Here is a 27,521-nt window from a genome sequence, read left to right as displayed (position 1 = left end):
AGTCAATGCACCTACTACTTATTCTACTTAAAATTCACTTTTTGGGCCAAATTTGAACCGGCCCAATTGTCAATTGATTGACCATTTTGGTTTGCTTATTGGGAACACTGCCATGCATAAAATCCTTAAATTTTAGCAGAAACAGCCATCAATATAAAAGGTGCAATCATCATTCCAATTTTCCTATACCTGTTTTTGTTCATATCATCCAAAGATGGTCGCCCCATGCTGTCATTGCTATGGCGACGGACCAGACTGACATTTCGAGAGTCTGTTCCATCATCGGAGGTGATAGAGAGAATGTCATCATCATCGATCAAGTCATCGAAAGCATTGCTAAGAAGTGCTCGGAGCTTAAAGAAAAAATCATATCACATTAATAAAAAGATCTTGAGCATTTGTTAAATCATACCAAAATCCTGATATATATTTTCTCTCAAATCGATATATCTCTGTGTATTGATAATATCTTTTACCTAAGGAATAGTTGTATTTGTAAATTCAAACATAGTTAAATTGATTTGCAAGCAAAGCGTTACTATTCTATTTGTAACACCTACAACCTATCTAACCCAAATTCTTGATCTTTTTGTCGTACATACACACATTGATAAGATGTCCTCTTTATTGAATTCATTGAAAACTACAACCATATCTAGTATGAGTATGTGCATGTGATAAAAAACTTGTATTTGTCAATGCTATTTACTTTTATCTAAATTCACATACTTCTCTTGCTCAAGATTTGTTTTATCTTAATTGGATACTTCAGCTCAATGGCTTTTATCTAATATACAAACACTTTTTATACAATTTATCAAATAATTTAAGGTAAATACTGTTTGAATGAAACTAGGTGAATTGTTGAAACTTTAATTTAAATGATCCAAGATGACACCTTGTGGTTAAGAAAATGGTTAACAAACATTTACAGTTAGTTTTGTTTATATGCTGACAGCTTATAGAATCACTCTCCTGGGTAGAAACCAGTATTGGTGTGTATTTTGAGAGGCCGTGAGAAAGTTCCATTTTTACACTTACAGTTACAAACGTAGGGAAAGTTCTCAACAGATGAGTCTCAACATTTTATTATACAGCAACAGAACTGTGTAATACAAGAACATTAAACTGAATTAAAATTCTCAAAATCATATTTATTCCTTATAATGAAAACACACACACATTCTGTAGTTAATACCAGACTAATGTGTCTTAAGATGCATAAGCGTATTGTCTCTGGCAACATAAAAAATATGTTTATATCTTGAGTACGGTCAAGCTCAATATTTTTGCATGCCAATGATGGCTGGTGTAGCAAACAACGACACCAAGAGTATAACAATCCTTTGAATATTTTTCTTCGAAAAGTTAAGTTAATAACTATAATATAATAATAAAAATAAATATGAATTTCCTCTGTAGAACATGTAAAAATCTCATGAGCAGCGTTGAAGGGTTTCAATAAAATCCCATAAGAAAAATGTCCATCTTTCAACCTTTTATGCATTAACTTAGGCCTAAAAAAAGGTTTGGTAAGGGTTACATTCTTTTCAAAAATAGATAGGGTAGGTAGGCTTTTTATTTATTTATTTGGGGGGGGGGGGCTTTACATAAAAATGTCATTTTCATCATTGGAGAATGGTGTTAAAGTAATCTTCTGTAGGAGTAGGCTGACTTTGAGTAGGCCTTAACATGAAATTTTCTAACTCTTATCAAGACTGTGTGTGAGTCCAGGGACTGCCAGAGTAAGAAGTAAGAAGTAAGAAATTATCCGAAGTTTACGAAGTAATCCCTATGTCTGCCATGCTTAGTACTAGTAGGCATTACAAAATTCAAAACCTACCTCATTCTGTTGTGCCTCCTCTTCTTTCCTGTACTCAGCCTCCTGCTCATTCTGTAGTGAGGCTCCGTCAAAGTTGATGCTGTGTCCATGGTTTCCTCCAAGACTTATGTTACTCATAATTCAGCGCATAATCCTATTCTAACAAAATGTCCAGCAAATAGTTTTGTTTCAAAATACCTGCCGTTGTGATATTTACAATATTTATATTTCTATGTACAATGCTACACAGCATACAACATCAAGAAAAGTATCTCATATAAATTTAAATAAATATAACGTCCAATTATCTTATGTTGAAGCCAGTGTTTTTCAATCAATCTGAAATCATAAAAAAATATTATGATAGGTGAAAACATGACAAGAAGCAATACTATTTGTTGAAGTTGTTGTCAATGAAAATCAGAATTTCAGAATGTAAGCAGATTTTATAAAATTGAAGGTGATGGACGCACACCTCCTACACTGACAATGCTATTGTATATCGCGGAGTTCATTTTCCAGTGAGTGACTGCGTGATAAAAATAGATGGTATGTTTTGTCAGTGTTTTTGTAATTTAGCTACATTGAGCCAAACGTCTGATCTCTTTCCTCTTCCTTAAATTAGGTCCAATCTACGATTTGGTACGCCCAAATTGTTCACAGTCCATTCATAGTGGAGTTTGATAATTTATTTAAGTTTAAATAATAACACAATATGTAAAACTCAGTCACAATTCCAAATAATTTGACAATATTATCTACTTTAAGACTAACCTTCAAAATCAATATGCTTAATATGTGTGCTTTTAGATGATATATAATGTAGAAATATCTAATACTTTTCCTTTTATAGCTATTTTTACTCTTGTTGATCTCATATACACTTGTTAACGGTCGGTTAAAAAGCTCATCAGAGCTTATGTTGCATATGTTTGTGTCTTGCCGACTTGAAATAAAACTTATTGTATTGTATTGTATTGTATTGTATATATTACCATATCTCATATGTCACGACGAATCTCGAAATCAATGCCTGTGTTTACAAATGTCATGTCAAAACATGTTGACGGAAGTCGATCCTATTTCGGATATATGATTTTCAGAATCTGTGACTGTACGGTATACATCAGGGGATCTTATTTTACTAGATGGTTAAAATGTTAGGATTTGTACTTATTTGTAGGACGCAACAGACGAATGCAATCGTTACCTTTGTGCAATTGGCAAAAGTTTCTTTCTTCACTTTCCAACCTTCGTATAATCCGCCATTTGTGTCATGACCAACATGCAATATCACTTCCGTTACGCTAAATCCCGTTTGGTTCCGTACCGCTGGGTATCTGTGGATGTCTACTGAGAGCAAGTTAACAGCTAATATCAACAGCCAATAAGGTACTTAGCAGCCAATAAATACTTTTACCACGAAATATGAAATGTTAAAGGAATCTACTATTATCTATCATTCAATAAGAACACCTGCTACACAACAACAATGTCACGATGAAACATACTATTGATGCGCCTGGTTAATATAAATAAAACAAGATGAAACATAATCGCAATGTATCAATCGTAACAACTTGGCAATCACCGTCAAGCGTCAATTCCTGTAGGATACTGGCCGAGGTTTTTCGATTGGCAATGTATCTGTTCATACAAAAGTAAACCGTCTTACAGTTAAGGCTACCGCTAAATAGTATCCGGGATTAATACTGGTCAGCTCATAGTTTGATAACACCTGGGAGTAGGATTTAAATTGGATTTATTATAGGTCCAAGATTTGATATCGATGGCCTCACTTCCAAATGTGGAAGCTACAAGCTCCCATATTTTCAGTAGCAATGTTTTTAGTATTTAATCTAGGTAATTTGATCACGCATTTTTTTTTATAAAATGCCGAGGCAACCATTTTTATAGTTAAATTTCTGTTGGTTCGGCATGTTTGCCTCTCTATAAGAAGCAAACAGGCAACAACGAGATCACCAGAATTTGCGTTGAATTCAAATAAAACATATTAATTTTTGGCGAATAGTAATATATATTCCGCACTTCAAACTTATTCTGTTTTAAGACGATCCCTGATTGAATGTTGGTTATTGTTATTTTCTATTATTTAACGGTGATGGGTCAGCTCAAAAACACATTTACATACAATTAAACACGTGTCCATATCCGATTGGTATTGGAAGCATATCGTCAGGTAATCAGGTTTATAGAGCATGTTGCTGAAATTCCATAGATCAAATTATAATAAAAATGTTCAACTCATTCGATTCGCTTCAATTTGAATTCGCCATGTGTTGACCAGTGTCAAGGCCAGTATCGATTGAGTACCTAGCTTCCCTGTTCTAGTTTCATTGTTATCGGTAGAAATCCTTGTTTCATTGTTATCGACAGAAATCCTTATTTCATTGTTATCGATATAATTTATTGTTTCATTGTTATCGATAGAAATCCTTGTTTCATTGTTATCGTTTCATTGTTATAAAACTCCTTGTTTCATTGTTATCGACAGACATCCTTGTTTCCATGTTATCGACAGAAATCCCTGTTTCAATGTTATCGACAGAAATCCTTGTTAAAATGTTATCGATAGAAATTCTTGTTTCAATGTTATCGATATGAATCCTTGTTTCATTGTTATCGATATGAATCCTTGTTTCAATGCTATCGATAGAAATCATTGTTTCATTGTTATCGATAGAAATCATTGTTTCATTGTTATCGATAGAAATCCTTGTTTCATTATTATCGACAGAAATCCTTATTTCATTGTTATCGATATAATTTATTGTTTCATTGTTATCGATAGAAATCCTTGTTTCATTGTTATCGTTTCATTGTTATCGATAAAACTCCTTGTTTCATTGTTATCGACAGACATCCTTGTTTCCATGTTATCGACAGAAATCCCTGTTTCAATGTTATCGACAGAAATCCTTGTTTCAATGTTATCGATAGAAATTCTTGTTTCAATGTTATCGATATGAATCCTTGTTTCATTGTTATCGATATGAATCCTTGTTTCAATGCTATCGATAGAAATCATTGTTTCATTGTTATCGATAGAAATCATTGTTTCATTGTTATCGATAGAAATCCTTGTTTCATTATTATCGACAGAAATCCTTATTTCATTGTTATCGATATAATTTATTGTTTCATTGTTATCGATAGAAATCCTTGTTTCATTGTTATCGTTTCATTGTTATCGATAAGACTCCTTGTTTCATTGTTATCGACAGACATCCTTGTTTCCATGTTATCGACAGAAATCCCTGTTTCAAAGTTATCGACAGAAATCCTTGTTTCAATGTTATCGACAGAAATCCTTGTTTCATTGTTATCGATATGAGTCCTTGTTTCAATGCTATCGATAGAAATCCTTGTTTCATTGTTATCGATATGAGTCCTTGTTTCAATGTTATCGACAGAAATCCTTGTTTCATTGTTATCGATATGAGTCCTTGTTTCAATGCTATCGATAGAAATCATTGTTTCATTGTTATCGACAGAAAATCTTGTTTTATTGTTATCGGTAGAAATTCTTGTTTCATTATTATAAATAGAAATCATTGTTTCATTGTTATCGATAGAAATCATTGTTTCATTGTTATCGATAGAAATCATTGTTTCATTGTTATCGATAGAAGAACGGAATAAATCGCAATAAATCATTCTTGAAAAGTATTTAAACAAAATTAAATTTTATATTTTCTACGATTTTCTTCACGCTGTCGAAACGCTGATTCCAAGGCGGGATCCAACATTAACCATAAACGATATTAAGATACATGTGTAACATTTGTCATTTTTTCATCGTCGTCGTGTTGTCTACATTTGGTCGTGATCCTATTGCGTTTAAGGAATCCAACCCACAAATGAAATAAATTTTCTTCTAGATCCATTATCCATGTAATGATCAACTTTGATATCTAGTGACCCCATATAACATTGATATTATTTGAAAAGCGATTGCTTATCTGATGGTCAAAGGTAAAGTATGCATCAAGGTAGTATGTCGTTGATTGGGCGGATTCGTGGGCGGGCATTCTGTCGTCAAACATTGGTTTCCGCCAACTAACAACTAAAGCTAGCATTTATGGATAGTAATGAAAGTGGGTGTGTAGTTGTATAGAAAGATCTGGCTTGGGATTGCTTTAAGGGGTGAGGTCAAGGTCACAGTTACTAAAAATACAAAACATAGTTTCCGCCCAATGATTAAGTAAGAATTGATGGATAGTAATGGAAGTTGGTGTGTATGTCCCTTATGTGAAGAGCTAGCTTGGGATTGCTGCTGAGGAGCTAGCTAAATGTTAATTTCACTGTTACTATAAAAAGAAAATGGTTTCCGCCTTGGTAGAAATGATGGATATTGATAAAAGTTGATAAAAAACATATGTAGGTATGTGTAGAGCTCGCTTGGGATTGCTCTTGAATGAATAAAGGTAAAGGCTGCTCCTTTTTCCTAACTCATACAAAATTTAAATTGGCTGTAATTTCTTATTGCCCATATTAAAAACATGGCTTCGTCGCATTGCGGAGCTTCTAATTTTGATATATTATTTAAGATAGATATATAGGCATATTCCTCACAACAACACCTTTCTAATGATACAAACATCGGCATCCAAAATTGGCACATTTTTGTACCAGAATACTTACCTTCATCAACTTAACAGTTAGAACAACAATGGCTTACGAATACGAATAGTTTATTACGTACTACAAGGCCTCCAGCCCAAAATACACAGTATCACATTAGAATATATATGACGTCATGGCGTAGCAACTAGTGTACAGAACAAATGTAAAGATCACTGCCTGCCAAAAAACCACTGTATGCAACTTCAACGAATAGTTTAATTACGATGAATATGAAAGTGCACAAAGTCATTAACAAATTAACAAATGGCAGTGCCATTGAAGGGTTGAATAATAAACTCCAACTACTAGTATGACGCACAGAATGACTTCTTCCGTATAATGCCAATAACAATAAATGTCATGGAACATGAATTATATATTAATTATCTAACTGAGCTCAATTATCATTAACCACTGTGGTGCTATGAAATACCAGTAATGCACATACAAACTGCGGAGTTGGTTATCATTGATAATGTTTTTGTTTTTTGTTTTAATAAAAGTGTTATTTACCGGAGTACATAGAAACAGTGTGACTGTATTCTTGTATGAACAGTATCTTTAAGCTTATTGTCATGAAAATGTTCAATACGATAGTACCAGGTATTGCGCCTTTCATCTATATCATATTTGGGATATACAGCATCAAAGCTGGAATAAATGGTTTGTATTGTTTATTATTAATACGATAAGATCATATTGAATACTACTTTCATTATTTCATTTTACCGCAACTGGTTTAATTTTTCAAACTCAAAATGTAATGAAAACATGGGAAATAAATTGCGTATAATTATTTAGATAAACATATATATCCTATCGGATACTAGTATTCGAACATTGCCAAAAAGAGGCTTTGCATGTCAAACTTTTAAACTTTTAAAGCGGAACGATATTTGACATATTTCATATTCAGTGAAAACAAATTTTAAGAATATGCAAAAGAACCAGTATTCATATAAAACTTCAGGGACACAAGACAGACAGACAGAGTTGTTTATTGTCGTAAACATGTAAATAAGAGTTTATTGACAAAACATGATATACCAAATAATAAATAAGGTAACAATGATACATCATGGCAAATAATAAGGAAAAGAAGAAAAATATAAAGACAAATAAAAACATAAAAGAGAGGGGTTTTTTTACAAATAGTAAATATCTGAATTAAAATGTTAATGCTTCCTATCATACATGTAATTCAATATATAAACCCAGGGCCCAGCGTCCTGTTTAAGAAGCAGGATAGAACATTTTTTTAACTCCACACGGTTACTTCCCTTTACAAAACACTAAAACTGCGTAGGAACTATACAACTCACTAAATTTCAGCTTGAATCTTGAATCTCTAAAATGCCGAATACCACAAAAAAATCCGCTTTGCAATAAACATATAGGTACGGCACAATGTGGGTTCTTTTCAAAACAATAGGTGTGAAAATCTGCGGAACGAAACATCAATTTGGTGTAGCCTTATTACCAACAAGAATTGCCTCAATGCTACTGTTTACTTGAAGTAAAAACTGTCTTTCCGGTGCACCAGAGCCCAGATAATTCAGATCGTCTGTAAATGCGTTACCAAATGCCAATTTCTTTGGTCTACATTAACTTGCAGATTGTTCTCTACTGAGCTGTCACAATAAAGGAACTCCGAGTGAGGAAGGTGGAATATGCCATTGCGAGTGTCCAAACGGTACCTCGGGTTTGCTCTGTGAATACGGTGAGTTCTGTTTTTACTTCAGTGGTCGAAATTAACACACGCCCGCAAGCCCTGCACTGGTTATATTTATTTCTCCCGGGCTTGTACAAATTCTGAATGATATATAGCAGGGCTTGTTCATAAATTTGATGTCAAGCAATAGTATAAGAATTCGGGCTTGTTCATCCTTACGTCTCATTTCGATGACTGTAAACTTGTTTAAAGATGTACTCTTACTCCCAAATAAGATTCACCACAATTATTATAAATGTTTTGATATACCGAAAAGTCTGAATAAATGTCGAAAACAATAGTTCTTATGAAGGGTATCGAGTTTAATTTGAAACAAAGGTTCAGAAAACACGGCATTTCTACCTTATGAGACGAAAGTAGATCACAGTAAATCTTCTAGCACTCACCAATCATTTAATATTTTTGAGTGTTCAGCTATTAAATACACGGTTACAATCGTGTTAATGTTAATTAATATTTTCCAAAAATGCATTATCAAGTAGTTAAAGGTTTATTAAATATATGTTTGTTATCCATGTGTATGTATTGATTTTGAATAAGAGTGTCACTTAAACGGAACTTGTATTGTCATGTTCAAGCTCATTTCACTGCCGAACGAAACTAGACTGGTACCCTACGTAACTTATCCTACAAAAATATAATTTGGAGAAAAGAGCAAAAGAGGGTACCAGTCTAAACCAAACCCAACGATTACTTCCCTTTCCTCTTCAGTTATTATGAGCGTCATTTTAATCACGTGATTATGCTGAAAGTCACGTCACCTGTTTAAAAAAATAATTAATAACATTAACATAAGTATCATCTTGAATATTTTTCTTCTAATCATATGCTCTTTAGGTTTTTAAGTCTGAATTTTAATTTTAACATTCTAAACTTAATAGTTGTTGGTAGTTTATGACAAATACCAGCCCGATTTCACCAAAATACTGAAGTTTAATCGCAATCTCATTTTACAGCATACAAACAGCATGAATATTCTTGTATTTTTTACTCCTTTTAAAGACGTATTTTCTTATCAAATATGTTGCTAAATACCTTTTCTTCAATATTCCAAAAGAAAATGGATAAAGAGAAATTGCAAATAATCAACGTGTTGTAATGTATTACCATATTTGCAGAAGAATATTTTTGGTTGGACATTTTACCAGAGGGTTTTAGTCAACAGGGGCGGTATGAACAGAAAAAATACAAATACACCTATTGTTGTGCTATAAAGTGCTTAACTGCTGCCCAAGCATATCTATCTAATCATAATGTTGTCGAATCCATGCTGAAATTAGTGTTCTATGCCATTTCTAGTATTAGTTTTAATTCCCTGACCATTTAACCTGTCATTTCGGAAGGGCTATACTTTTCATCAAGCCATTATTCTAACATTTTAATACATACACAATTAGTGATAATAATTTGATACTCTTATTTGATTTCCCGCGGGTTGGCACATCATTCCCAAGGACACAGAGGCACAGAGTGGACTTTGCTTTAAAACTGATTATGCATTATCAATACAAATAAATGGAGTTAATCATTTTTATCTCTAATGTGCTCTTTATAAATATTAATTCACCTCTAATTGTTGCCATAAGGGTCTTAAAACAATTATTGTATTTCATCGTATTAATACTCAATTCATTTGATATCCTAAAATCTACCTTTGTATTGGAATGGTTTTAAGGAATAAAGTTTCAAATTATTTTTTTCAATAAATATTATGCCATTGTAAACTATTTCATTTAGGGCTACAGTTTGGTCAATAATCATAATAAATACTTTGATTACTTATAGTTTTGGAGAAAAGCCTTTGGCCTACTGAACCTTACCTTTTGCCTAGGTCAAAATACGGATGTCCAGAAGTTGCATCAAAAGGATGGCAGAATGGATATATCATTATGACATTGAACCAATCGCTGCATTCTTTCTACCAATCAGATGCATTTATGGAGAATATCACTGGCATATTTGACGTATCTTACATTGATACCAACAATCTAATTGAAGCATATGATAAAGGCAACTTTTTCCGAATGGATTTCTGTTACAAAGATCAAACCACGGCTGTAAAGGAACATGCTGCGTGGCCAACAGGCAAATATCAAATATATTCTGCGGACGGCAAATGTCCAACTGGTATGTTTATTTCAGCCTATTCGATAAGGAAACCCAGTAAGCAAACCAAACTCAATTGATTAGATAACATAAAACAATAAATGATGTATAAAAGCTCCTAAAATGGTTAATTTCAAAGTTGTTACTGTGATAAAATGTTAATTTAAATGTAGGTTTTACGACCGGAACTGTGTCTTTATACCTGCCTCCAGTAAACACGTGGAATGCAGATGGACAGCTGCCCTACTTTGTATTCACCGAGGAAACGAACTTTACTTGTAAGTTTCACTGGTTAACAATATTTTGCAGTTTCGTTATCATTTTATCTATAAAATTAGGTTGTAAAATGTTAGATTGCTGATTCAAACGGTATCATAAAAAACGTATGGCATTTAAGAAAAACAAAACTTTTTCAAATATTATTTGCGAATCAATTTGGAAAATTAATTACACATTGAAGTAATTGTATAAATGCTATTGCCTTATCTATTGTCACTTTGTAATTTTCATAACATTTGAACATCTTTTCTCCAGATTTGCGTATTTCTGTCTGCAATAAAGACATGCACAACACAAACGACTTTAATGGAAATTCACCATTTATGCTTATCAAGGTATAAATTATTTAGACAATATGGTAAATCAACGCGATTACTAAAGTTATACTAGTACGTATATTATTACAATTATTGCTTCAATTCACACAATGGAATTCATCCAGCTTCGGCCTCTCTATCATTTAATTATAATGATTGCATTTATCATTCATGTTACTCATGTTACTAAGTGCCAGAGATGAAATCCAGGACGATTAGAGTGATTGATTAATTGTATTTAAACGAACTTCATTTCAACATGGTCCGGACAATGTTATGAATATTTCATTGCAGTATTTCCCAAACGTATTTGTTAATAATTGTAATTCATTCGAGCAATTATCACAATGCTCAGTGTAAAAACAAAATATAATTATATTTCTTTTAATGACACATCGTCGGATACCCCCGATAAACTACTACGTATCATTATGAAGTGTAACGGAAAATGCACCGTGGTTGCCGACGATGTTAACGACAGTAAATGATGTAGCGTTTCCCAACTTGGTGTTATTTTATTTGACCGACATTCTACCAAATGAAATAAAACCCATCACAGAATGCCGTAAGTGCCCCAACGTATATCATATTTGACAGGGGGAACTATTTGTCTGGTACCCAGCGTACTCTGCACAGCAATAAATGGTAAGGGCATGTAACCCAGGCTAGGGGAACTATATAAAATCATGACTGTTTAAATTCAAACGGGAAAAGTATGCAAATGGTATTGGCGATACAGTAAAATGTTGCTCTAACAACATCAACGTTTTCTTTTATTGATTTATATAAACAAAGTTCGTTTATATAGTGAACTAACCATATGTGACGATTAGACAAGGGAATCTGATAATCAACAAACGTCCTTGTTCAAAGGTATGGTTACAAATTTACAACTCAAGTCAATATTTATATGAAAAACTACAGAAACAAGCTCAGTAGCCGAAAGTTTAAACATAAACTCCGTTTAAGGCACAGGGTAAACGCTAAAGGCATAGAACAGAAAAACAAACAAAAATCACAAACCAGAAACATGGAACAACAGCACAAACACCACAGTGCGTAAATACTATATACAAATCTAGGTGTGTTTATTAAGATGGATTGTTAGGTACCGCCTTGGAACGGTCAGTAAATATTTATAAATCGTCGGGTACTATTTACAACAGTAAACATAAGTTATATATAGTTTTGGACCGACACTACATTGTGCAAGCAGAATAAACATTTTTGAAACATCAATACAATTGTTCTTAAACATAATAAATATTTTGTTAAGGTAACATTGGGATCAGAGTTACAAATGCATAATGCCATTCTCTAATTACCGATGTGCCCTCCGCTGGCGTTTATTCATACAACATACATGTACTTGTATTTTAAAGCTGCACTCTCACAGATTGGACGTTTGACAACTTTTTTATTTTTTGTCTTGGAACAAGCCAATTCTTGCGAATATCCATTGAAACTAATTAAATAAGACTGCTGACAAAAAATTAGATCGCAGATTTTTATATTTAAGTTCAAAAATTGATGTTTTATACATTTCTCTTAAAACGTTAGTTACGGTTAAGGCCATAAAACATTAATTTTCGAACGGAAATATGAAACTGAAAGTCTATTACTAGTATCTGAGTTTTTGTCAGCAATCTTATATCATTGGTTTGCAGACATTTACGCAAAAACTAGCTCTTTCCAAGACAAAAAATTAAAAAGTTGTAAAAATGGTAAATCTGTGAGAGTGCAGCATTAAGGGAGGCAATTTGGAAAGAAAGCTATCAGTTGTGTTTCCATCTATCACCATAAATCGACCATTAAATGTTTCAATAATTTGTTTCACAATTTTTAATAACGACTTTTTTATCATTTAAAGCGAGTAAAAATCGTAAAAATGGATCATTGAGATATCATGATTGTACAGCACACAATATAACATTACCATTTATTGATGCTTCCAGTTGCATTTACTTTAATAATTAAAAACATTTCCGATGAAAAGAAAATTGATTGGTAAACAACCTTTCCATGTGGACCGGAAACACGTGATTCTTTTTTTATTTTGATTGCTTAAGACAACATCTCCGATGAAAGTAAATTCATAGGTAAACTACCTTTCCTAACCTGACCGAAAACACGTGATTCTTTTTTTATTATGATTGCTTAAGACATTAAATAGAGCGTGCGCCATAACGCGCAGTTATGTTAGCTCAATTATTCAAAATTAGTCCAATAATTCCTCTGAAACATCACCTTTTTAAAAATGTTTTGACCCCTTTGTAAATATAATTCTCATAAATAACTGTATTAAATTCCGCTGCTTAGGGTTGTCATAATTGCATTTCATGAAGTTTACAATACAATGTAAAATGTGGCGCCTTTTTGCGCGTGACGCGTCTGGTACCGGGGTTGATGGTATGTTCCAGCATGTCAAACGTCACCGGAATTGTTTGTTCGTTGTGCATCACAATAGTAAAAATAGCAAACACTTGCTAAATTCATTGCAGAGACCATAACATAAAAGGTTAAAATAATAAGTTATCTTGCTCGCTCACTCTTTTGTTCTGATGTTTTATTGTATGAATAAATTTACATCTAAAATATATTAACCAGCATGACAAATATGACTGCCCAAACGATGGTGAGAATTCGACTGCTAAGATAGTATCTGTCCAAGACGTCGTTGCTTCGACCGACAGCAACACTCTCGCACCTTTTCGGCTCTGCTTGATTACCCCATTCCCTATGCATGGTCCAGGTAAGTAGTTCCACCTTTTATCTATGCCTTTGGTGATTTAATCATAAACTTCTAATACATATCAATGCCAGGCTACATTGAAGCTATAGCGTTATAGAATATCGCTCATGCATTGTACCGTGTTCTTTATATATAAGCTATCTTATATGTCATCTAAGACCCTACAGTTTGCTTTGTCGTACTATTTGAATCACATTTCATTCATAAATGATGTTATATAATATGTTTGAATATAAGAAAACGTGAACAGTCAAGAAAAATTGCTACATACTTTTTGCTGACAGAAAATGTATTTTGGCAATACCCTCCAAAATTCAATAAAGCAACCCAGCTTGTGTGATTGACTTAAGGTAAAATAAAACTAATCAAGGGTGTATGCTGGTAAAGAGTAGGTTAAAAATATATTGTTTGTAAAAGTGTTCATCTTCCATTGTTATTTCGCTGCTACGCGACGACGCAATGCTGTTTGTTTCACTTAGAGTTTTTCTCCAAAAAGCTTTGTGTGTGGAGCGCCCCGAATCATTATAAAATATATACATGTAGTTATTATCATTTAAATACAGTTTTAACATGGATTGTCATCATGGGTACACACGTACTAAAAGGTTTATGTTGTGTTTATTTTTCATTCAGATATTACGGATAATTTATCTGATTGCAATACGATATATTATTACAATGTGACAGTAAACCAAACTTGTTGCAACTTGGGTACGTATGAAAAAACATATGTTAATGTATACACTTTGTATTGTACATTTAATTTTCGACAGAAGTTTTAAAGCATAAATATAGTTATATTGGCATTTGAAGATTATATCGTTAGTATAAATATCATAACCTTTTTTGCATAATAAAGTTTTGATGCGAGTCGATTGTAGGAGTCTTTGAAATATGATATAATAAAAAATGTAGAATATAGTAAAGAGATTGCACATTTGTTGGTAATTTTCTCCGAAATCAGCTGACACAACATCGGTTATCAAGGAGACGTGTAACTACAGTTATATGCTAACGCTTGATGTCGGAAGGGCAATCTACGTCTCCGGATTGCTTTTAAACGTCACTGAAAATTCAGTTGTTGGTATGTTCATCAACTTTGACTTTGAAAACACATTCCATAAATTTCCAACATATTAACAGGCAAACACTTTAAACAGACAGGTCAGTCTTGTGCTAACCTTTTTGAGAATGAATACACTCATGAATGGAAGATAACCCATATTGGCCAGGTCCCAATTTCACTAAAATACTCAATATTTATGCGAAAAACTACAGAAATAAGCTCAGTAGCAAAAGGTTTAAACATAAACCCGGTTTAATGGCACTTGGCAACCGCCAAAGACATAGAACATAAATACAAAAAATTAACAAACAAGAGACGTGGAAGAACAGCACAAAAATTCACAAACAGCACATTGCATACATACTATATATACAAAACTAGGTATGTTTATCAAGGATTGTTAGGTACCGCCTTGGAACGGTCAGTAAACTGTAAATTTACTGGGGGTTTAAACCAGTTTGAGTGCACAACCTCACTCTTATCCCAACAATCCCGAATAATGTAATAACGTAAATGGTTGAAAGACATCAAATTTTCAGGTGTTTCTTAAACAATAGCCCTTCTAGTTATTGCCATAATATCGTTTAAAATAGGAATTCTTAATATTTCTATTCATATATATATGAATGTGTGTTTATCAAGGTACCGCCTTGGAACGGTCAGTAAAATGTAAATTTAATGGGGGTTTAAACAAGTTTAACTGCACAAACCTCACTCACATCCCAACAGTCCTAAATAAAGAAAACACGCAAAAGGTAAATCTTATCAAAGTATGCATTAACTTGAGAAAACTTAACAATAAAACAAATAATAACTAACTTATAGGTAAACCCCAAGTACATATATGATAAGAGATCCCAACTCTATCTGCAGACGGAGGAATACAATTCAGAGCACCTAATGCAAACACTTTTCAAAGATACGATGCAGTCATTGTTTGAAACTATAAGCTTCACACACAGTCTGCCTTATAAAATAAAAGGTTTAAAACTGTGTGATAGAGTTTCAAGTCAAATATAAATCTCAAAATCAACTCAATTTACAACATGAAATAATAGTATGATTCAAAATCTTGCACGTGTTATGCTTTTTGCGTATTTTCTCATAGGATTTGTAGATAAAAAGTGTTTGTCAATATTTCAAAGGAACTTAATTCGCGAGCGAAAATATGCTTGAGTAATTGTTAAAAAACAAGAAATTGTACTCAAATACATTTTTGGCTGTAGAATATTATTCCCTTGAAATCGTGACAGAAGGCATAAATCAACATATTATATGATAGAATGCCTTTACAAAAGTGTAAAATCATATGTTATTTTTTAATAAATGTTGATGCTATGTGGTAAAATGAGTTAAGACTGAGATTGAGAATTGACGTAAGTTTTTTCGTGATATTGGGACCAGGTGGCGTAGATTCATTACAACGAGTGTGAATAATCTGATTGTGAAATTGTCACAAGTGTTGTTAAAACGATAAACGAGTTCAAAATGTTCTTTTCAGGCCACATCTTTCTCAACAGAAGTGCGAAAATATATGTTTCTAACGAGGTCTTGCCTTCAAACAGTGCAATGCCACAAGAATGCCAATTTGAATATTTGCAAAACACGAAAAGGGAAGCGCTGTTGTTTTGTCAAAGGTAGCTTTTTTCTTCTCGCTCTGTCAGACGACTGGGGTTCCCCCAGGACATTGATACGATTCCCCATTATGTTCTGACGATGGGTTTTATATTTAATGTTTGTATGTGTTGCTATTTGACTGTAGCTGGCAGTTTACCCGTACTTTTTATGACGTAGTCTCCTGGTCTTTCGTGATCATTAAATATACTTTCGTGATTATCAGTGTAAAGTTTAATATCATATCGTATTAGCCGGTGGTATAGGGCGTTGCAGGAGATGAGCTTACCATTTATGCATATAAACCGTAACATCGTCAATCAAACCAACACTTATATGTTTGTTCTTCGGTTATCGCTTGAGGTTTCGAATGATCTCTTTTCGCAAATGCATGTTACGCTGGCAGAATATTTTGTCCACAGCAAATATTGTTTAATAAGACTAGAGCTTATTTTCAATTCTGATTTCAGTCCCGTTTTGGGTCGATTTATAACTTTGATATTTGAGAAAAATGCACTCTGTGAAATTTCGCCTGCTGTGGGTTTTCGTTTTCAAGATATCCTTCCGCATATCGTATCCTGTCCTACCAATGGTTTGTAAATAATTTACATGTGTCAGTTGAACATTCCTGTGTGAACATCAGTGTGAATTATTCCAGTTAAGTCATGGAAATGTATGTATACAATCCATTTCCAAACTTTTAAATAGATAACCGTATCACTGATTATGAGTTCTTACACGAAAAAAAAAAACATTTTCATTTTTCACATTCCAATGTCCCAATTAAAAGATAGTAAAAATATTTTTAATTTCAACAAGGACCGGACATGTGTGCCAAAGAACTAGGAATCGAAGACGAAAGCGTCAAAGCGTACCAGCTTAGTGCCAGCTCCCACATTGAGGGACACGAGGCTGTGAATGCCAGACCGAGGCTGAGAGGATGGTGCCCGGCTCTCAACGACATGAGGCCTTTTCTTCAGGTTAAATTGCACATAACATTGGTCAAGTTTTTGAAGTAGTATTTAAAACCTTATGTTGACATTTGATTCATAAGACACGATGGTAATTTTATCAGTATTCATTTACTCTCTGTTTATCAGTTTGTGTTTTGTTTTGTTTTAGTGTGATATTAAATTATACTACAGCAAGGTTTTGGCTATGAGGTCAGTGTCTGTCGTTTTTAATGTATTATACAAACATCAGTTGAAGAAAGCATGCATTTTAGTAATGTCTGTTGAAATTCTAATGTTAATACTTATGTGAAAAACTACAGAAACAAGCTCAGTAGCAAAATGTTTAAACATAAACCCGGTTTAATGGCACTGGGTAAACGCCAAAGACATAGAACACAAAAACAAAAAATCACAAATTTACTTCATTGAAGTTTTGATATTAATTGTTTCTCTCATTAAAGACTCTATGTCAGTAATCAGCCTGGTCCTATGTTGATTTTTAATAAATAGCTCGTTACGTAAGCGATACAGTTGTCTGATGAATCCTTGAGCAAAGGAGTAGTTGAAATACTTTAGTAAATTAGTTCGGGCAGACAATCACTATCATCACTAAATGATAATCAAGCTTATCGGATGGGGCAGTATGAATGAAGTATGACCTGAAGCCCTTAAGCAACTGGGACATGTGTTTGTCATATAAATATGAACATTTAAATGACATCAGTCGTTTGGCACATATTGTCCAAAAGAACCAAATAGAGAGTTTTACTATTGCCTAATAATTGGTACTAAAATCGTTAATCTCTACATCAAAGATAATATCTCCTTCATTTTCTTATTCAAAATGTATAAGAAACGTATTCACGTACACATTGTATACAGTCGTGTGTGTTACAGATAGACGTTCTTGCAATAACCCGTATTGAGGGAATCAAGATATACAACAGTATCGAAGTTAAGGACATGAACAGTTTCAAAAGCTTTTGCCAACTGTCAAATTATCGGTATGGTACAGACGGTTATGTACTATTCTACGGTACAACAACTGATATCAACGTTCAATATCGTGTGTCGGTAAGCAGCATTTGTTTGTTGGCCTATAGAGATTTTGAAAACTATACATTTCTTTCAAAAAACGTTTTTTTTTACATATACTTATCAACCAAAACGAAGTAGAAGAAATATACAGGAAAAGATATCTAAAGAAAGTGAAAGAAGTAACCAAACATCACTGAACATCTGAGCTATCTCAGCCATAACAGCACGTAGTTTGACAACTAGACGTATGCGTTATTATCCTGTCCCCACTATTGTGCATGAGTGATATTTTTTTGCCAATATTGATTAACTAAGAATTCAGTCTATTAAAGATTTAACATTTTATTTTAAAGCCTTTCAAGATAGATTTGGCCCGAAACACGTCGCATCCGCAAATATTTTGGTTGCCCAACCCATTTCTGGCGAGATTTGTGCGGGTGTATCCGAACGGCCCTATATCCGAAATAGGTAGATGTTTAAGAGTGGAGCTGTTGGGTTGTAAACAATCATGTACGTAGTATTTATGTTGTTTTTGTTTCTGTGATTTATTTGCAAGTGGCTGATATCAAGCGTGGGATGAATTATATTGCACTAATTTGTCAATACAAACAACTAAGTTCAACCAAAACGTTGACTAACTTATATAGTTTACGTACGTATGCAAAATAGTACGGTATATATCTACAGGGACAAGCCCAGTAGCCAACCACATTGTTTAAAGACACAATGTAATGTCCCAACAAACACTGAACGGCAACCACACAACCTTTAATCAACACAGACAGGACATTCATACATACAAATATCTTTGCTTCTCAAATGTGTTTCTTTAAGTAAAACACAATGCTAGTTTGTTTGCTTGTGAAAAGATACACATGCTAGGAAAAAATATATTGATGAAACTAAGTATATTGAAAGAAAATCGATATCTCATTGAAATAATAGAAAAGCATCATGATATATTTACATATCACATGGCAAACAGTAATACCACTATTTAATAATGCATCACTGTGGAAATGAACAAGTCTTTTAACTTTATTTTGTTTTGCAGTGCTTCATTCAAGAAACTGTGCAAACGATTCGACAGCGGAACTCTTCAAGTCAAAGACAGTAGATGTCCCAGTTATTGGCGGATCTAGTATTTACACGAACACATCACAAGAACGATGCGACGAGTATTGCATTGGAGCCGAAACGTGTGTTGGATTGAAATATGCGACCTCGAATGACACATGTTTCACATATTCCGACAACATTGCACAAGCACAAAAGAACTACAGGTTTCTCGAACAAAATGATCAAGATCAGTTTTCAATACTGAACTGCTGGCAGAGTGAGTACAAATGTTGTTTACTTCTTTCTTTAGCATTATTATTCTGAATTATAAGAAAAACCTCGTTGGAAGGAGAAATGTTTTACAAACTTGTTGAGGCGGCTTGTGACCTTGCTGGTTTTGCAAGTTAAGACCTTGTTCGAAAGATTGTAATAACCCAAATTCAATGGTTTGAATTTTCACATATCCGTTATGTTTCAGGTCAAACTGAGTTGCAGAACGTGAATGGATTAAGCAAAGAATTTTTCAATGTAGATATATGCAGGGACGATTGCGTTTTTCTTTTCACGTCCCCTGGTTTTCCATTCGAATATCCAAAACGTTTGAATCACAAATGGGAGCTTTACTCATTGGCCAGTAACAGCTTCTTCAAACTTACTTTTACTCATTTCAACGTCAGGGGCAGGGACGAGAGACAGAACACACTAAATAGTTTCCAACAGTGTTCTGACGTTTTGTACATTAGACGAGGGTTCGATCCAAACACATATATCCTTGTCGATGTGTACAAGAACCACGTTTTTGCTGCTTTGAGGGAAGAGCACAATAACCAATTACCTGTAATTGCTACGGATGCTACCGCTCTTTCACTTTCATTTACAACATGCGAGTTTGGCATGGGTAATCCTGATGGTATACTTGGATTTCGATTGATTGCTGTTTTAGCAAGTAACGTATTTGTTATACATATTATACATTTTATAAGTCATATTCATACGTTAGTTACTCATCGCGGTTTACTGATTAATTAATGACAATTATCATAAAATGATTTGCTTTCTATAAATCAATGATTGTCGAGGTATGGTCACATTTTAAGAAAATGAATACGTCTTCAGCTGTATGATTCAATTAAGTAAAATAAAATACATTTGAATGGGTAAAAAACTGAAAATAATCAAATACGACATATCATGTAAATTTTATAAAACGAAACAGCTGCTTTTGCATTTGTATTGCTCAGCAGTTCTTATTATAGTTCAACATTACAGTAAATAAACACTAAATACCATGCAAACACATAGAACATTATCTCATATATATGGTATGCATACGTCAAGCATTTTATCGTTTTTATTATTGCAGAGACACCGTCCTGTTCGGCAAGCGATAACTCGGTGCAATATTGCTTGTCAAAGAACATGCGTTTATCATACAATCAGTATATTGGACACCCGCAAATCTTTAAGAACCTTCAGTTTATAATTCACGGCATTCAAACCACATGGCTGCACGGAAATATATTCGGATACAAACTATTCTTTGAAGATTTCGATGTCAGTTGTCACAATGGTAAAAACATCATAACTCCTTCCCTATAAGTACCATTAAATTATCTGCTTGATTGTTTGTTTTGAGAAGTCTAAGCTTATCGTTCAATATCCAAATTATTTGAGACTAAGCTTAACATTCAACAACCAAAGCAATCGAACTAAATTAAATCTTTCAGTAATAATTTGATCTACTATACTTAAGTTGTTTATTTATTTGTAAAACTTTGAAACCCGTGTTTTTTGAAACAATAATATATTGATATATTTGAGTTGTCAGTTTACATATGTATTTTTTGACATAAATCTTTCATTTTTTACATATACACTACAATTAAACGAAACATATAACTTATATGTGTTAACAATCTATTTTTACAGACTTGTCGGTTGAATTTCAACAAAACAATTTTTTTAGTGAAGACCGACGATATTGCAACTCAAATCGTCCATTCCATGATATGTACATTTCAAGCCGCGATATATATATTATTGCTGGTATTGGAATGGTAAATGCAATTACAAATAGACAGCGTTTTACGATTTCATACGAAGCAATTTCGGCCAACGATAGTGACGAAAATGAACAAGGTTGGTTTTATGTTGCTGAACTTCATGTATAAGATAATAGTCAAATAATGTCATGGCCAATTACAGATCAAACACTGCTTAATGAGTATTGACTTTTCAGTGGTATTATTTGGTGTTTAATTTATAATAAATAACAAGCATGCTTATACACATTTTAACAATATGCAATTGTTTAAAGACGTGTCACTTCTTCACTGTATATAAGTCATATCATATTTGAATATCAACATAACGCTTTTATCAAGCGAGAACTATTGTGTTCGCTTGAAGTTGAAGGTCCAATGACTGTACGACCGTTAAGTCGATGTGTTTATTTCAAAATCAAGATATGTGTAGTAAACAGCCTTAATATTATATACATCACTTTTTTTATTGGTCACTGCATTTCCGCTTGAAGTTGTAGGTACAACCGTTAAGTCGATGTGTTTATTTCAAAATCAAGATATGTGTAGTAAACAGCCTTAATATTATATACATCACTTTTTTAATTGGACTCTGCATTTCGAAAAGTATCTTCAATGCGGTAACGATTATTAATGTCTAAACTCAGTTCTAACAATTCGCAAAGCTGCCCAAATACATTATCTGTGTTCACATTTGAACAATGCTTTTCGTACTTATCTTCTTTTACATGTTTTGTTCCCACTTTCCTAACCGTTAATTTTTCCTATAGAAATTGAGGTTGGGGAGATGTATTGTGTGTTGTAACAATATAGTTGATAGGTGATAATTGGCGAAAATTGCTATACTGTTTTAAAAAAGTTGCGTTTCTAGTTTTTAAGTTTAGATACGTGACATGTTTATATATATAACTATATGTATTACGACGAAGTATTCTTGTTTAAGTCGAATAAACCGTCTTTTCTGTTCTAGTTTTGTAAAGGTTGTTCTAACATTTCATAAAATTACAAATATAGAGCTTATTTCTAATTGTATATTCATAAAAGTTTATATAATTAAAATGTACTTTATTATAAAGAAAACTGTAGAATAATAAATCACTGGGATTAAATGATGAGTATATAGAAAACATAAGTGTTCAACACAACTTATAAGAACATAAAGTAACAAAGAATTGATATTATATTAGGGATACACAGCACACAATAGATATAATTATATCCCTGGCATTGTTCATGGATAAAGTAGTGTGACAACCGGACAATCTTTTCAGCATATAAATGTTCTCCACACACCGGTCAGTGCTATTCGTTCCACGTGTACGAATACCGGACTTGGATTGAAGCTAGCGAATACTGCTCCTCCCAGAACAAAACCCTTGTGACGATTTGGTAAGAATTAATGTTTGTACTTTACGCACGAAAGACATTGAGATTAAGTTACGGCCAAGTGCATTCGGAGCTCCATTTTTATACGACTTCGGATGTATGCCGGTACATCAGTAGAAGTAGTTCGTTTTTTTTAATATCATTAATTAAATGTAGTGTTTAAGCTTGTATTTATAGATCATAGTTTAAATTGATTGCCACTGAAGTGTATTATTGCATTAAAATGGCCGGGGAGTTCCGAATGGGCCAAGTAAATCGATATATTAGGCTTACAATATTTTTGTATCCAGTCATTTAGAAAGTGAATTTTTATCTATTAATATAAGTATTTGTACTTTTCTTCTTTCTTGTTTTGCATGCTGACGCTGGCCCAGATGGGGTTTATATTTAAAATTTTGTAATTATTGAAAAAAAACATGTTTGCGATTAAGTGGGATCCTGTGCGCACTTTAAATGATTTAAACTCTACCTAAACTTGTATTCAAGTGAACTCGTGCTTCACAGACCTTTTAAAGATGCACTCTCAACTAAGATTTACCACAATTAATACTTTTGTTATACTACACCAAAAACAATTGTACATATGACTGATACAGCAATAAATTAGAAAGAAAGGTGCAAAACATGGTATTTGTACCTAATGAGACGATAGTAGATCGCAGTAAATCTTTATGCACTCACCAATCATTTAATGTTCTTGCGTGTTCAGCTATAAAATACACGGTTCCAATCTTATTATAAGTTAGGTTATTACTTGTTTCCATAAATGCATTATTAGGTAAATAGTTAAATGTTGTTCACTCAAAAATTATGTTTGTTTTACATGTGCATGTATTGATTTTGAATAAGAGTATCACTTAGAAAATAAAACTATTTAAATGAACGTGGTCTTCGTACGCTTTGTATCATTCACTCAGTGTCTTTTGTGGTATCCGCTCGCAAGGTGTCTCTCACTCAGTGTACTTGTGGTGTCTGGTCGCAAGGTGTCTCTCACTCAGTGTTCTTGTGGCGTCTGCTCGCAAAGTGTCTTTCACTTAGTGTTTCTGTGGTGTCTGCTCGCAAGGTGTCTCTTACTCAGTGTTTTTGTGGTGTCTGCACTCAAAGTGTCTCTCAATCAGTGTAATTGTGGTGTCTGCTCGCAAGGTGTCTCTCACTCAGTGTCGTTTGTGTTGTCTGCTCGCAAGGTGTTTCTCACTCAGTGTGTTTGTGCATTAGGAACTCCTCGGCCATTTTTATCGAAAACAACCTCGAATGTACTTGGACGGTTTACACACTCCGAAATTGGTATGTTTAAGTCCGCTGCAAGTAGATCGCGTAATTTAATTAAGCAGTTTAACTTAATGACTTTACTCTTGAGAATCTCAATAATGTTTGCAATAATAAACTTCACTGGAAATCAATTTAAACTTAGATCAATAAAAACAAGATAAAACACTACATTTAATTTATGATATAATTAAAAAAAATGAACAACTTCAGCTTATGTACCGGCAAACTTCTGAGGTTGTTTTCGATAAAAATGGCCGAGGAGTTCCGAATTAGTTTTTGTGGCGTTTGGTTCCTCACATAGTATTTGTTTACATTCTTGTCTTCATCCACTTAACAGGGTTAAATATGTACTCGGCGTAATCCACAAACTGTTAACCCATTTATTTGATTTTCCTATTTAAACTAAATATATGTTTAAAACCAAAGAAGTATAGATTAATTAACGCAGCACACACACACACGCGCACACGCACGCACGCACGCACGCACGCACACACACGCACACACACACACACACACACACTACTTGCTAGCTTATATTTACAATATGCACAAGCTATAATAATTTAGAGTGATCAGTTTCTTTTATCAATTGTTGTACATTCATTTGCATTTTTTAAGGAACAAAGATGAGCTGATGTTTATGAAGAGCATGCTGCGAAATTTGCAGTCGAGGCTATCTGAACACATCATTCGTGGTGGTGCCTACATGTCGATGTATATTGGTGAGAACCGAATTATATATCATCAATAATGGTTTAAGTTTGATTATTGGAACAAAGAAAGATCTAGGGCGAAGCATAGGGGTTCATGATGAGTACGCAACATACTTTTGGCGGGGGTTCGAGGGTACTCCCCCGGAAGAAAAATGTCTTCCACATTTGGATTTAGTATTTATATTGATCAGGTGCCATGATTACAAACAGTCTCAAGTCCAAGTCTCAGCATTTAATAAAGGACCAAAATATAATATTTATTCCATTTCTTTTACAAAAATGTATGTTAATAATAGTAAAACATTCAAATATGAATATATTTTAGCACACTTTACCATCAATGCTCTAGTAGAAGGAACATTACAATGAAATAAAGTTTTTTATTTAAATAATGAGTCTCGAGTCCAAATTCAGACTTCAGATTGTTCGTAATCACTGCCCCAGGGCTCATATCCATCGAGGATGATAGCATTTATTATTGTTCCTCACGTAAGTTCTCATAAACACGTGATTAGCCAATCCGTACCCTGGCATCGGCTCACCGGGTGATGATATTATTGATGTAATATTATATGCTATCATCTTCTTTGGCATCTTTTCTGATATTTATATAATGTTAACTCATAAACGTTTTGTGGGTACAAATTATATAGATATTGACTGCCTTGAGAGTGACAGTGCAATCTGTTTATTTTATTATCTTTTTCATTATACCGAACAAAAACTGTAGAATTTTAAAGATTTCGATTAAAGTTCACATGTAATTTAAGAGAAAGAAATCTTGAAATTCAACAAATATAAATTTGAACAAAAGTTCAACACGTAAATGACATAAATATAACAGTTATAACGATGCAATTTACTGTAACAGTTTAAAGGTTTATTAAACATTATATTAAATAACTATTTATCGTGAACATCATGATAGCGCGGGGTAATAAGCGAATATATTGCAGTGGCGTTATTACTATATATTCTTAAGAAGGTATATTAATAACTATTGTTTACACCGGTTAAGTATGATATTATACACAAACAAGATCTCATCAACTATGAAGTGGTTTTTTTTTCGTCATCTGGTAAACTGTTTCCGGTTTCTTTAACATTTTATTCACAGTTTTTTAGCATCTTCTAAAACGGACTTTTAGTTTGACAAATATACTGGCACATTTATAAAGAAATTAATCAAGCTCATAATGAGTAACCTGAATCATTATGAAACATCAAATAAGTTAGTTAATCAGTCCACAGAGAATCTTTTTTACAAGGGAGTATGGTGTTGGTCCAAAAGTTAATTATCAGTAAAAAGTCCAATCGGTCTGTTGGAAATTGTGGAAAGTGTCTATTTTAAGACCAACGCGAGGGTAACACAATCATACCACTGCTATTTGTAACGCATTTTGTATAATTTGTTTTGTGTGTGAAGACTTACAAGCATTTGACAATATAAAACCTGACCCAGATGCTTTTGTGTCAGAAAAAGTAGTTGACGGTGCGATTCAAACGTTACCTAAGTGCAAGACAGGCGGAAGTGGCGGGGTTTTGTATGAACACCTTATCTATGGAAGGTCAATGATCACTCCAGTATTGGCTGATATGTTTACTTCTATGTTAAGGTTGTCCCATATCCCAGTGTTTATGAAGATAGGTACGATAACTACTATAAGGGAGGTAAAAAGAGAAATGACGACCCAAACAACTATCGCGCCATCACTCTGTCGTCGGTTATTTGAAAGGTTTTTGAAATTATTATTTTGCAACATGCAAGGACCAATTACTTGCAAACATCGACAACCAACAGGGTGGTTTTCAGGAACAGTTAGGATGTTTGATGTCATTTTCTTTGCTACGTGAAAGCTTATTATTCGCCTGGGAACATTCCTCAACTGTATATCTTTGCTTTCTGGATGAGAGGCAAGCTTTTGACCGCATCTGGCACGATGGGCTTTTCTACAAACTTCTGCAAACCGCCATGGATCATACAATACTCATTGCAGTAAAAGAGATATATACTGCAGTTCAAAGTCAAGATAGATTTAAGGGTTTATCGTCTGAAAACTTCAACGTCCTACAAGGAAATCCTCAAGGCCGAAAGACGCCACCGATAATGTACCTTGTCTTTATCGACGGACTTATAAAGGAGTTGTGTGACAGTGGTTGTGGGCTGTGCATTTATAATATTTCCATAGGATCACCAACGGTAGCCGATAAGCATTTGTTGTAATTACTCCCGAATATTGCGATTTTTATACAATGCAAATAAATGTGCTGTCTTAACATTCAACAACCGTTTACATCAGTGTCATATATTTCATCTGGGTAATGAACTTATCAGTGAATGTGATGCGTATACACTTTTGGGAATTATTTGAAACTCCAATTTGTCACCGACAAGCTCCACAAAGGCTGCGTGTATCAAGCTTCGCGGCACGTACCTCAACATCTGCAACATTGGAATCCATCCGAAGTCGATGTCTCCATTTACTCTGAAGACTGTCTATGAAAGTGTCGTACTGCCTAAATCTCTGTATGGTTCGAGACATGGTACTTCTACTCAAAATCAGAATTACAAAAGCTGGAAACGGCTCAGGTATTGCATTTAACATTTACAGAAAATAAAGCTGAACACAAGTAACAATTTTGCATTTAGTGCACTATTGATTCACCCTATTGAAGTGTTTTTAGACTATAGAAAACTTACATTTTTGGACCAATTAAAATAT

The 27,521-nt window shown here is 33.6% G+C and overlaps 2 protein-coding genes across 4 annotated transcripts in view; one reads left to right on the top strand and one right to left on the bottom strand.

Annotated features, from left to right (window-relative positions):
- LOC128222074 (trichohyalin-like) overlaps window positions 1-3,112 on the bottom strand; it is a 52,424-nt gene extending 49,312 nt beyond the window's left edge. For 2 of the 3 annotated variants that reach the window (XM_052930861.1, XM_052930863.1), the window contains exons 1-3: window positions 3,033-3,112; window positions 1,844-2,161; window positions 190-353 (exon numbers count right to left, since the gene is read on the bottom strand). In XM_052930861.1, the coding sequence (XP_052786821.1) occupies window positions 190-353; window positions 1,844-1,960 (281 nt within the window). In that variant the 5' untranslated portion in view covers window positions 1,961-2,161; window positions 3,033-3,112. Of the gene's footprint in view, window positions 1-189; window positions 354-1,843; window positions 2,162-2,817; window positions 2,861-3,032 lie in introns of those variants that run through there. The other variant, XM_052930862.1, reaches the window with a different exon arrangement.
- Window positions 3,113-6,067: 2,955 nt separating this feature from the next.
- Window positions 6,068-27,521, top strand: part of LOC128221802 (uncharacterized) — a 34,370-nt gene continuing 12,916 nt past the window's right edge. Inside the window, exons 1-9 of the mRNA XM_052930404.1 lie at window positions 6,068-6,077; window positions 9,987-10,328; window positions 10,481-10,585; window positions 10,842-10,921; window positions 13,511-13,655; window positions 17,155-17,278; window positions 21,409-21,524; window positions 22,699-22,816; window positions 24,704-24,807. Coding sequence (XP_052786364.1) covers window positions 6,068-6,077; window positions 9,987-10,328; window positions 10,481-10,585; window positions 10,842-10,921; window positions 13,511-13,655; window positions 17,155-17,278; window positions 21,409-21,524; window positions 22,699-22,816; window positions 24,704-24,807 — 1,144 coding nt within the window. The remainder of the gene's footprint in view (window positions 6,078-9,986; window positions 10,329-10,480; window positions 10,586-10,841; window positions 10,922-13,510; window positions 13,656-17,154; window positions 17,279-21,408; window positions 21,525-22,698; window positions 22,817-24,703; window positions 24,808-27,521) is intronic.

This window comes from Mya arenaria, chromosome 16 (genome assembly GCF_026914265.1).
Source record: "Mya arenaria isolate MELC-2E11 chromosome 16, ASM2691426v1".
NCBI classification, from domain to species: domain Eukaryota; kingdom Metazoa; phylum Mollusca; class Bivalvia; order Myida; family Myidae; genus Mya; species Mya arenaria.
This window is presented reverse-complemented; position numbering and strand designations above follow the sequence as displayed.